We start from the raw sequence: 13236 nt of genomic DNA on the forward strand, positions 1-13236 counted from the left end.
AATCAAGTGATAGATTCAGTTTAAATGTGTCAGGAAGAAAAAGCCTGATTCTATAATAAAAGATAATTTGGAATTTAAATGTGGTTGTTTTTTTTCTGTATACACATATTTAAAAGCCATTCTAGGGTGATGGGGGGTGCTAAGGAACGATTGATTTAAAGAAAAACGTGAAAATATGGTGAAATTCTAAACATAATATACAGAAAGTTGATTTCGTGCGTCATGGTATTAATTAGTGAAACAATTGGACACCTTTTGATAAGTTACTGACTGAAATAGTGCTGATTTGAAAACGGATTTGCCACATCAAGTAAAAAAGTTTACCTCTTTGTCGATTTAAATGATCCTTATATTGTGTGAATCACAATAAAAATAAATAAATGACTTGTTTTGGAGCTACCATACGCTTTACAGATTTTAATTGACCCCACGGGGGTCGGGAACAAGTCCTTGGGGGTCATGACAGGTGAGCAATTCTCACTTAATCTGCTCAGAGGGATTAAAGTCAGGATTGTAATTATAACAATAGCATACAATGGCCGTCATCAAATTTGATTACAGGTAGGCTATATAATCAACATTCTGGTCAGTCAGGTTTTACTCTTACCCAGAAGGGACTTTCACTCGGAACTTGTCACAACTTGGACTTTTTTGTCATATTGTGAATATATATACAGTACATATGTAGCTTTCACGGAATAATATACAAAGGATCTGATATAGGCGGAGTGGGTGCACCTAAAAGGAGATAAAGAAAAAAAATAGAAAGTGTGTAATTGATTCGTGGATTATAAACAAATCTAGAAATGAAAGGACCTAGAACGCTAGCTCGACTTACAAACTTTGATTAACCGAGATTTCCATCTTCAAATCTTTCAATAAGTTAATTATAAATTGGATGTGGATAACAAAAATTCACACGTCCATGGATTGGAGTCATGGAATCACCTGATTATTTCATCAACTTAGAATCTAAACAAAGTTTTACAGAGAAGTGTTTAATCGATGTTGAATCACCAAAGAAAAAGAAGAAGAAGAAGAAGAAAAGGAAATTAAAAAGCCTCAAACAATTTTCGTCCAAAGTTGGTGTAGTCGGGTATGATGGCGGTAAGACGGAGAGTTCACCCCATAAACCCGGAGACGGAGAGAAGCCGGGGGTACACAAAAAGCCACTTCTCTACTGTAGGTTTATAGCCAACTTCCCATGGTGTGCATTCTGTAAGTACATTACAGCATTACTGGGAAAACCTTTTATTGTAATTTGATTGATTATAATTGTGCTTATCCGTGTACTGTATATAATATATGGATTTTATGTTGAAAGCTTATCATAATTAAACCCTTCCCACCATCGCTTTCCCTGATCTCTCAATATTGTCTATGCAATACACAATTAAGTATTAAAATACATTCTCTATCATAACAACTACTGGTATGAACGATTTCTTAAGAGACAACAATCCAATGATAAAGATATCAAGTGTTCCTCCTTTATTAATTTCAAGAGTGAAACATCTTTAAAGGCCCACTACCTTTCCGGAGGAAAACATAAAGGTTTCTTAAAAACATTAATAACATCAGAAAATATATACCAATGGCCTTAGATGAGGTTACAACACCAAACATATGCGAGATTTCCTGCGTAATATATGATAACAGTGGAGAGTCATTTCACTGTTTTGCCGTCTGGCGCAGTGATAGTCAAGTATCGCGCGGTATTTAGGACAACGGCGGGAAACATAAGACGACCCGCGTTATGAAAATTAACATTTTATCTATTTTACTCAAATTGTTCAGAATGTGATGACATGTGTAGTATTAACGGTAAGTTAATAACTTTAGCGACTATAAAAAAATATCGATCTCGTTTTACTTTCCCGTTTTAAAAATTAAAAGCCGTTTCGGAAAGGTAGTGGGCCTTTAATCCAATATCTTACATTATTTATCTCAAGCTTCATGATGTGAGTCTCCAGCAAACATAAATACAAAGAAACACCAAAAATCGTCTTAATTTGCATATGTACTGGTCATCAAAATTAAAGGATAAACATTGTATATTGGATTAAGACATATATGTAGATACAATGTACACTGTATATACGTATGGTTATTTAGGCTATACTTGGACAATGTACATGTGTAATATTTTCCTGAATTAGTCCCTACACATGTTGTGTATGCCAATCCGATTAAATTGTATAAAGTGTACCGAAATCGTGTATATGGATTTATCATCATAAACACTAGTACTCCTATATATATAAATTAACGGATTTATATAATCTACTGCGATAAAGAATAGGATTAACAGTAGAGGGTTAAGTAATATAACTAGGTTCCATTCCTCTATACATTAGCCTCTACCAATTACCAGGAAAACTAGTTAACAATTATGTTTATATATACTCATATGATGAAACAAATGTTACAAGTTAGAATACTTGTTATATGGGATTTAATGAACGTGTCATAATAATGTCATATAGAATTTATCTTGTCTGTAAGAAAAAACGGACAAAAGAAATTAGCCATGGGATTCACACGCAAGATGACATGGACTGAAATTCTCGTTTCCCAAAATTAAACATCGATGCCAAGAACGCACAAGAAAAAACACATAATACGCATATGTTTCAAAATTGAATTTAAATAATGTACTTAACATTCAGTATACAAATTATCAAAAAACCATTACGCGAAATTGTCATCAATTATATTAGACCGCTATAATACGTTTGCCGTAACATTCACGAGTTTGGGTACCTGAATGAAGATGTTGTTATTGATACTTGGATTAAGACTTGCTCAAAAATGAAAAATAAACAAAGAAAAAACTCGGCTACTAGAATAAATTCAATTCACTTGACTACCAATTATTTTCAAATGACACTGTGAGGGTCCTAACTTGTAATTCACTCCCCTATGCAGCTTTAGTTTCCCGACTTAACTCGTGTTTGACGAAGGTGTGTATCAAGGAATTGAATCTTATATTCGGCCAGTAGGAATGTGTAATGTAACAAAAACCATTCTGTCTACACAAAGGGATAAAGGCAGAGTTTGGCCTAATTGTAATCTGGTATACAATAGCAAGGAACAAAGGCTGTCCTTTCATCAATAGGATACCCCAAAGTATCATCGAAATATATACGAGCAAATTAAGGTACACTTACATAGGTAGTTCTAAGGAAACAACAACATATGGACAAACATAGCTTTTAGCACCTAAATCATGACAATCCTATGGCTAACACCGGTCGAAGTGCCCTGTACACAATTTGTTTACATTTACTACAAAACAATTCCTTTGTTTAGGCAGCAGACGCACGTTACAGAATGTATACGCCAAGGATACGAATTAGGCGACCGTATCAATGCTTAAATCAATAACATCGACGATTGTAGAAATAACAGATGATAAAAACATCCAAATAAAACTGTAAAGATCGTAAACATGAGAGATAAGGTATGTTTTTACAAACATCAATGTAAGACTGATTTCTTTAGTAAAATAAAATAAATGCCACATTGAATAATTGGAATTGTTAAGGTTTTATATGCACTAGAAAGGTGTTCCGAAGGTTTGAGAGATGTCGGCAGTAAAGTTACGAAATTTTATGGCCTCTTTAGCTAGTATAGTGATGTTCATGTTTGATACAATGAAGGTCAAGCCCTGGTCACGACTTATCTGTTAATACACCTGCTTGTATAATACCTACACCCGTATTGTGATCTAATAGAGAATTGAAGTGTTGACCAGGACTTAATCTCTAAACAAAGTCTTACCTGTACAACATCTCTATACCCCACTTTAAACAGCCTTAGTCTGTTGATCACATGAACAACTAATCGATCGAGAAACAATCCACATGTGTCAGTTTGTAACTTAAAGACCGCGTGTCGGGTGTAGAAATTGAGATCTCTTATACCGCCTAAACCAGTTGTTTTTCTGAAGGTGTAGATATGAATCCAACAGGATGACAGACTCAGTTTCAGTTATAAGATACTGTAGATTTATAACTCGCTATCCTCTTACAGCTTTCCGTAAGTATTGATATTTTTGTATTTATAAGATGATAATAAACTTTCACTCAATCTGCAATTTTTAAGTCTTCAGAAACAAGGCAATACTATCAAAGACTATTTATTGTAAAGTAAATGATGTGTATTTACACTTTCAGTTTTGGCGTCTTCCTTTCATCTGACTGTTATAATAGCAACAGTAAGTCTTGTGTTCACCGGATACGACCTGTTCCCGATCGAGTTCAAGACTATGCCCTTGATCCTCTATGAGGACAGCACGCGCACACAGGACTTGGCATGGAGGAGTAAGGACAAATACACAGGGAAAGTGTGGAGGCCTCTCAACACTATTACTCAGCCATCCTATTACAATGGCTACGTCGGGGACATAGTCGAAGTCTTCCTGGAAGTGCCCAACTATGACATCTTCAGTCGTGAAAATTTAGAGCTCATGCGTCAGGTCGAAGAAAGGATGCTCAACATCCAATATTATCAAATTTTCTTCTGCTATGTTGGCAGTGGCTCGGTCTGCGAGAAACCTGATTCCATCCTCAGATTGTTTGACGGGACGTTTTACAATTCCAGTGCCACATTTGATGATCCGACGTTCAGTAATATCCACGGAGTTCTGTGTGAAGCCACCACACAAAATGCCACCAAGGATTACATCAAGTACTTCATTGAACAAGGACTCGATCTGTGCGACGGTGTGTTGCGATCCTCGAAAACCAGATTCTTTTACAAATTAGGATGGCCCTTACGAGGTACAAATGACCAAGAAAGACTCGAATCGTTTTTGGTAGACACCGTGAAACCGGAAATGGAGAATATCCGTGATAACTTGCTGTCTGGTAGAATGTCTCTGTACTATATCAGTACTTTGTTATTTGATCATGACGTCGTGGTTCAGGCGCTGAAGGACATGCTTCTGGCTGTCGGAAGTTTTCTGTTTATATTTATCTTCATGTGGATTCAGACGGCGTCTTTTTGGATAACGTTTATGGGTATATTCAGTATACTTACAAGCTTCCTACTAACGAACCTCATATACAGATGCATCCTTGGTTATGAATACTTCGGATTTTTCCATGTAATTTCCATGTTCATTATCTTGGGTATTGGAGCAGACGACGTCTTTATATTTTACGATACATGGAGGCTTACCGGTCATACGATATACCCAAGCAAGGCACACAGACTATCTGATTGTTACAGGAAGGCAGCGAAAACGACTTTCGTTACATCTCTCACAACCATGACAGCGTTTCTGGTGAGCGGTCTTTCGCCTTTACTTCCCGTTTGCTCCTTTGGAATATTTTCTGGAATTTTAGTGTTTGTGAATTATCTGTGTGATCTCCTCTACTTTCCAACAGTAATTATGCTTTATTCACAAAAGATAAAACCATTCTTCGATAAGGTGTGTGGACCTTGCATAAAGAAATGCAAGAGGAAGAAATCCGATAACGACAAGACTGTAGGAGTGAATAGTATAAATCATGATGATAATATGTCCATTGGAAAATACAATCACGATGCAGACAATGGTCAGGCTCCATCAAAATCTTCTGTTAGTAGTTCTTCGATCTCGGATCTCCAAAGTGCTAACATGACACCAAGGACTAAGAAGAATTTTGAAGACCGTAACAGAATTGTGATTTTTCTGAAAAACGGATTCTACGATTTCATGACACGTCGAGTTGTGAGAGTAGTAGTGCCTGCGCTATTCGTATGCGCTTCAGCATTCTTTATTTGGAGTGCTTCAAATCTGGAACCAGATTCACAACAGGTAAAGTGATTTTGACAATATTTGGAAAGGTTAATAAATGAAAATACTATAGTAGTTGAATTTAAGCATTGGCACTCAACTTTTTCCCCCTTTTCGCATAATAAAACATAAATTAATGTGTTTGAAAAATGTCTCAGAAAACAAGGGTGCCAATTCCAACTGACGATTGAGTTTTTAACCGAACAATTCATGTTTGAAATCATACATCTAGATTTTTGTAAAGAGTTTCTGAAAATATTTGAAATAGACAGAGCTATATGTTTTTGATGGGATCCTACGAGTCAAAAAGAGTTATTTATCTAATAAGGTTGTGCAGTTTACTTAATACTGAATAACGTGTCAGTTTGAAAAAGAATATGAAATTGACAGATATTTAGCACGAAACACATTAAACACACAAGTCAATACACATTATAAGAATTTTATGTAAATTGTTCAGGTTTTTGTTCGTCTTACAGTTACAGATTTACAAGGCGTCCCACAACTACGGCAGGGCGTCCCGTATGCACTACTACAGCTTTGAGAGGAGTTTCCAGGAGGAGTACGCCAGTGTGTACCTGGTATGGGGCATCAAACCTAAAGACATGAGCGCCTGTAACTTCAAGTCAGCCACTTACTGTGACGGAACTGCAGGCTGGGATGATACGTTTAACCCGAATTCACACGAGGCACAGACTGCTCTAAAAGTAAGGTATCAATGTCTAGTGATCAAAGTCATAACCACAATCGACTGGTCTGTTTCTCAGCTTCTTTATGAATCAATATGGCTGTATTTTCTGAGATATAGATAAAATGATATAGTGCAATTATGTATATATATTATCTGGTAGATGCTTATAAGCAATTATTGGATTTCCATGTCAAGACACATTCTAAGAAACGCAAGCGTAACTAACATAATCAGAAACAATGATACAAATAATACAAATTTAAAGTAAAATATGTGATATTATGATTTCCTACTGAAACGATGAATGTTAAAACAGATTAGTTTAGGAATGGTTTTACTGACTATTTTAACTTAGTTAATACCTAATGATATATGATACATCAACCGCACTAACTGATTTGTTTATTTGCTTACAGAACCTTTGCAATAGATTCGAGACAATGAGCGCTGCTGAGGCGGATTCTCTTAGAATCAAGAGAAACGCCATCACAGAAAAGTTAGAAATCTCCTGCTTCACTACAGCCTATGAGACATATGTAGAGGTACGTTTATAAAGCCACCAGACACTGCAAGGTATAATTTTGTTAATTGTTGTATCACACAGTTACTGGTATTGTGTTTTCTGGCGATAATTAACATCTGGCCCCAATTTCTCGAAGCAAACTTAAGTCAAAATGAACTCCAGTCTTAAATTATAGACACAGATTACATAATAACAAAGTGCTTACTAAAGTCGTCACCTAGTTTCGAGACCTTGGCGTCATAACTTGCGTACTGTTGACCACAGGCAAGGTGCCCTATTGTATGATATTTGGCGATACTACTAGATATCTGAGCGTAATAATTTGATTATAGGTGCCCACGGAGATATGCCTTACTTTATGTTACTAATTAAATATCTGTTGTACTTTGCCATGGCTGATGATACATTGTTGTAGTAAAGACAAAGACTTCATTACATATTGATTCATAAATATATTAATTGTTATTGAAACACACCAGATTGACTGATTTCAATTTACAACTTAACAGAAGAAAATCAACGAGAGTGGCCTGGTCATCCCTTCAGGGTTCAGTATGGACATGCCTGTAAATGCTGGGAACGCTACAATTTTCATGGACGTCCAACCGACCATATACTACCACAGCTCCTATTTACCTGCTGACTTTGAAGACTACTTAGGGGTAAGCCTAGTATATTTCTGCCTTTACGGTATTTCTGAAAATATAGTGTTGTTCCAGTATTTTGCCAAATCGTGGTAAAATGGATGCGAATGGCGGATCCAGTGATGGTAATTCATTTTCTTTATGAGAAACTGAATCAAATTCTTTGAAATGAAAACAAGATGTCGGTAGAAAGTTAAAAAGGAAGAACTATGCCAAAGTTTCCATATGAATATGACGTATTGACCATTTGTGGATTTCTTTGTGATGGCGATTACTGTTGTTGTGACCTTGAGCATAATAAACTAAATACTTCCTATCCTGTTGATTTCTATACTGTCTTTGGTGTTACAGATCGGGATATCGTATTGGTTATCAGACAGATATACTGCGAATCCTACAGACGATTACTACCTTTATAACAGTCTACTAGGAGAGCAGGTCATCAGTGGTGCCACCCAGGGGGCGAGGATGGGAGTCAGTAAGTATATTCGGGCTCAGTCTTCACCCAGGGGCAGGGAAGCGAGTCATTGAGAATCTCCGGGTATAGTCTCCGCCCAGGGGGCAAGGATGGGAGTCAGTAAGTATATCCGGGTATAGCCTCCACCCAGGGAACAGGGATGGGAGTCAGTAAGAATATCCGGGTATAGCCTCCGCCCAGGGGGCGAGGATGGGAGTCAGTAAGTATATCCGGGTATAGCCTCCACCCAGGGGGCAAGGATGAGAGTCAGTAAGTATATCCGGGGATAGTATCCGCCCAGGGGACAGGGATGGGAGTCAGTAAGTATATCCGGGTATAGCCTCCGCCCAGGGGGCAGGGATACGAGTCATTAAGTATCTCCAGGTATTATCTCCACCCAGGGGCAGGGATGGGAGTCAGTAAGTATATCCAGGTACCGCCTCCACCCATGAGCAAGGTGAGAAGTTCCCATGGTATCTCCGAGTACTGGGAAGTATATTAGGGTTCCACCCATTGAGCGAGAAGGAGGGAGCAAACCAGAGGCAGGGGCAGGTATCAGTAATGCTTCAGAAAACATGTCCTAGCAATCTACGAGGATGTAATTGATTTTCTGGAATCGTTTATCTGTTGTTACTTAGTCTGCGTATTGCTTCTTTAACACAATTTGCCTTTGAATGCTACCCACATTAGTTTTATGGAAAGGAGAAAATAAGCAAAATTTACTTGAGCGAGAAGTTAAACCATATTGACTTGAAGACAACCGTTGTCCTATACATTAGTATCTACTTCATACAAGTGTATATCTATTTCATCACTACAGATATGTACTATGCCACTGATCTGAAGTACATCGGTGTCCGAATCAACACCACCATGAACGTATACAAGCTTGGTTATCCAGAGGGCAAGCCTGTTTATCAGAGATGGGAAAATCTTATGGCAGAAGAGGTAATTATTGTATTAATTCTATATAAGCATTTACTAGCGCATCACAATCTTCCCACATGATTTCAATATTATTGCCAGCCAATTACATACCCGTTTCATGCAATTAAGAAGGTAAATATTGAAATGCAAAATGTTTCACATAGTTTTTAATTTCTATTTTACCACGTTACCTGGTATATTCACAATTTGTTTAATATTACATCTTTGTTTGCCATTGTAATTGCGATTCTACGTCTAAGCTATCTCACAAAGATATTTGGTTATTTTGGCCCATGATGTGTCAACTAGCTATCGTTATGTTATCCTTCATATTTTTAGCAATTAGTAAGTAATTTTGTCTGTTTTATATCTATTCTAAAATCGGATCAAATGTTAAAACGCCATATTTTTTGCTTTTTGTTAAATATAGCTGGGGAAAATGCCAGACTCATTGAAGAATGGATTTCAATGTTCTACAAACACCTGGAATTGGATCAAGGTTCAGGAGGTAACTGTTGCGTTGCAAATTCTATCATGTTATGATTTTAGTTTGGCATAGCCACACTGTTTTCAAATGCATATATAACCGAGTTCAATACAACCCTAAAGATATTTTCTGTATTTGTATTTAGTGAAATGTATGTGATTGGATAATAGAAAGACCATCTGAGAGACATTTATCATTTAATACAAGTCATTGTTTGGGACAAATGGCGCTACAATATTAATACCATAAAGTGTACTTCGTCTGTAAACAAATTGCACCATCCAAAAGCGAATACTGATTATGGCTTCAATTGGTTCCAACTACAGTAAGAAGAGACAAACGCTTAAGATTTAAAAGTTATTTAGAATGTATAATGTAATGTAATTGATTATATATATAGCATAAGACTACATCCGAAATAACCCTGATACCGGGGGTATGTTGATCTGACTTGGGCATGGTTCCTCTTTCTGTTTCAGTCGCTGGCGGACTCTGCGGTACAAGGTGTCATTGTTGGCCTGTGTCTCGCCCTCCCAATCCTTATCCTGACGACCTTGAACGTTGTCATAGGTTTTCTAGCAACAGTTACGATTGGTCTCGTCACATCCTGTGTCATCGGCATCATTCCTCTGGCGGGCTGGAAACTTGGGGTAAGTATTTACCACGTTTAACTTTATCATGGAATTCGAAAGATGCAAAGCGTGTTAATGAAAGGAACAGCGAGTTGATGGTAAATGCTATTCTACGCAGCTCCGGGAATTTTCAAACTATGGTTTGGTTAAAACACGTAGTGACCTCAGATGGAGCTCCACCAATTGAACGTGCGCTACGTTACAAAATAATATCTGCTTGAACAGACTGAATCAGTTTACAGTACCTATGGCATACAACATGTATTGCGATTTGAGTTTTTGTGAAGTTCAGCAAATCCATTATCATCCTTCACGTATCTTCGTTTATAGTTCCATTGTTTAAGACCTCTTAGTCTATGACACTGCTACACAAATAGTATACAACATGTTGATAATGTTTTCTTTTTTTCTGTTGTAGGTACTGGAGTCGCTGAACATGTGTATGGTGGTTGGTCTTTCGGTGGATTACGTGGTGCATCTCGCCGAGGCCTATGCAACATGTTCCTCTCCACTCCGGATGGACCGAGTTCGCGCCATGTTAGAGAGCATGGGACTATCCGTCCTGTCTGGGGCAGTCACAACATTTGGAGCGGCATCGTTCATGCTGTTTTCACAAATCCAGTTCCAGTATCAGTTTGGGATATTTGTTATGAGCACAATCTCGCTTTCTCTCTTGTTTTCGTTCTTTGCCTTCACAACGTTTATGTCCATATTTGGACCCCAGGGCAACACCGGAAGTCTGGTGGCTTTCGCGAAATGGGTTAAATCTAAGTGCTGCAACAAGAAAGAGGAACAACTTCCCTCCTCGACACCTTCGCCAACGTTCGGAGATCAAAGCAAGTTGTTCAGTTATTTGAATCGGTGTATGCAGTGCCTTTCTTCAAGCTATGACGCCAATTGTAACAATGTATCTACACATCTAGAACACAAACTTTGTAACGATCAGCATAGATCACCATGTTAGGTGGTTACACACCTCTGACTTAACATGCACCTCACACAAGTTCTATTCGTGCTCTTTTCTGCTTGGCAGCTATTTAAACAGACACATTTATAAACTCGATTGTATTTTCCAGAAGACGGCTTGAAGGTACATGTATATTATTATTATTGCTATTTCATTGTTTCGCATTACTAACATAGTCCATTCACCATAATCAAATATTCGTGTCATTTGGTTGTGAACCTTTTGAATGATGCCGGCAGCATTCTATCGCATACGTCACTTCTTATTCAGCACAATTTCTCATATTAACTTCACGGACGAAATTAATGACGTAGCAAATAATTGAAATCGCATCTTGAACTACAATAATGAGACATAGGGAATAAGGAAACTGATCAGGTATGATTTAAATGATATAGCTATTGAAGATGAACAAATGCTATTGAACCAAGTAAATAACGAAGACGTTAATCGGCTTGTTCATTGTTCATGTATGCAATATTCGAGTTGAAACCTTATTCAAATGAAAGTACATTGAGGGTTGACGCCTGAACGTAAAGACGATTTACAGCATCCATATGGAAAATTCTTTATTGCATAGTTTGGGCCTGATAATTTTGTATCTCTATTTTCTTTTGGGAAAGTTACAGATCTAGATAGACGTCTATGCACATGTTAAGCAAAGCGTCTTTTATAGAAAACAATACATTTTTTTCAGAGGGACTGGTAAATCAATTAGTTACTTCATACACATGTGAACGCTTCTTCGCACGAATGTTGTATGGTGTTTGACAATGACTAAGTAGTAATTGTTGATCTGGTTCTATTGAAGGGTCCACCACGTTTATAGGATTAGATCCGACGCCTATTGTCACTACTGAGATGTCATTTGTACGAGTCGACTCTTCACTTAGTACGGAACGCCTCAGACTTTAACTTCTCACCATGGCATTGTGGGTGGATTCATGTACACAACTACAGATTAACTACTCGGGTTTTCTACTACTGCATATCGCTGGAACCAATATTATGGACCATCAGATATGGCGCTTGTAGTGTTTTGATACAACTGAATAAGGTTTCATTTCAAATGAGTCGGTGTTTAGCTAGAAATGTCAAAGCACAAGAACAGGAATAGATGTAAGTTAATGCGAGTGTGAAGGTGGAATTGTAGAAATACGTTTTTAGGAAAAAGATAGAACGAAGTGATGTCTTCTTATTTGTGTGTGAGTGTTTATAATGTTTGTGCTAGTCTTCAAAAGACAACAATTTGTTACGTTTTTCCTACATAGAATGATTAACACTGTAGACTGTATGGGGAGGTGAATCTGTATGATATTGTAAGGGATCAAAGGAAATTAAAAGTTTGTGCATCAAGTGATAGATAATATTTTATGTGTGGCCTAAGTGTTTTCCTTAGCAGATTCGTAAGAAGCATGTTTTGTTTCACTTGAAATATCATTTAATGCTAAAAAAACAGCGTATTATTTGTGTTTCAACCGTCTATTTTACTAACTTATACTTATATTTGTTGTAACTTCTTCATTTTAGCGATTTTACGTACGTATGTTCATTGAACCTAATTATTAATTCGTTTACCGCCTACAGAATATTGTCTATTGGTAGAAATATTTTAATTGTGTTACCTACATGTACATGTATCTAATTTTATTTGAAACTTTTTTCAAACGTACTTATTTTAGCGCCATCAAACTTAACGCGCAAATGCGAAAATCTAACTTATGATTTATAAATTTGCGCAATTCGATGGTTCAATACCAGATATACGGAAATATCCTATTTAGCGCTGTAAATGAATAAGCGCTTCAAAGACAATACAAAAAGCGCTTATTCATTAAATTACTGTTACAATAAGTACGTTAACATTATCTTATTGCATAAGTGTTTATGTTTGTATGAAATGAAAGTAATCGTACGTATGCATGTCCACTGTTAAATGAATTCAGTTTTAAGTTTAGTGGTCGTACCTTTGTATGTTCCAATTGCTTAGAATATATTGATATTGAACATGATGTTGAAACAATTAATTTATTTCTTTTTGTTATCTTATTAATAATTCAATAAACATTGTTGCATGATTTCTAATTTGGTATGTACTCTTCTTTGTATCGCTATTCAGAAGT

The 13236-nt window shown here is 36.9% G+C and overlaps 1 protein-coding gene across 3 annotated transcripts; it reads left to right on the forward strand.

Annotated features, from left to right (window-relative positions):
- The first annotated feature begins 105 nt into the window (after positions 1–105).
- On the forward strand, positions 106–13198 carry LOC138318229 (protein dispatched homolog 1-like). Of its 3 annotated transcripts, none has more exons than XR_011207851.1 (11): positions 106–1218; positions 4179–5806; positions 6265–6492; positions 6893–7018; positions 7509–7661; positions 7995–8121; positions 8921–9048; positions 9458–9535; positions 9994–10164; positions 10565–11236; positions 11925–13198. XR_011207851.1 is itself a non-coding variant. In XM_069260428.1 (11 exons), the coding sequence occupies exons 1-11, from the start codon at positions 939–941 to the stop codon at positions 12026–12028; spliced, it is 3441 nt and encodes a 1146-aa protein (XP_069116529.1). In that variant the 5' UTR covers positions 106–938; the 3' UTR covers positions 12029–13198. The 3 variants fall into 3 exon arrangements, 1 of the variants encoding a protein (XP_069116529.1); XM_069260428.1 differs by having other exon boundaries at positions 10565–10982; XR_011207852.1 differs by lacking the exon at positions 106–1218 and adding an exon at positions 3887–4041.
- Positions 13199–13236: the final 38 nt, after the last annotated feature.

Source organism: Argopecten irradians, chromosome 3 (genome assembly GCF_041381155.1).
Source record: "Argopecten irradians isolate NY chromosome 3, Ai_NY, whole genome shotgun sequence".
NCBI lineage: Eukaryota > Metazoa > Mollusca > Bivalvia > Pectinida > Pectinidae > Argopecten > Argopecten irradians.

What these genes read in the sequence shown, in the direction of transcription:
- LOC138318229 (XM_069260428.1), top strand. Translation starts at nt 939, where the DNA reads ATGGAATCACCTGATTATTTCATCAACTTAGAATCTAAACAAAGTTTT. An exon ending in CTTCCCATGGTGTGCATTCT is followed by an intron (nt 1,219 to 4,178) that starts GTAAGTACATTA and finishes TTACACTTTCAG; the next exon opens with TTTTGGCGTCTTCCTTTCAT. An exon ending in TGGCGGGCTGGAAACTTGGG is followed by an intron (nt 10,165 to 10,564) that starts GTAAGTATTTAC and finishes TTTCTGTTGTAG; the next exon opens with GTACTGGAGTCGCTGAACAT.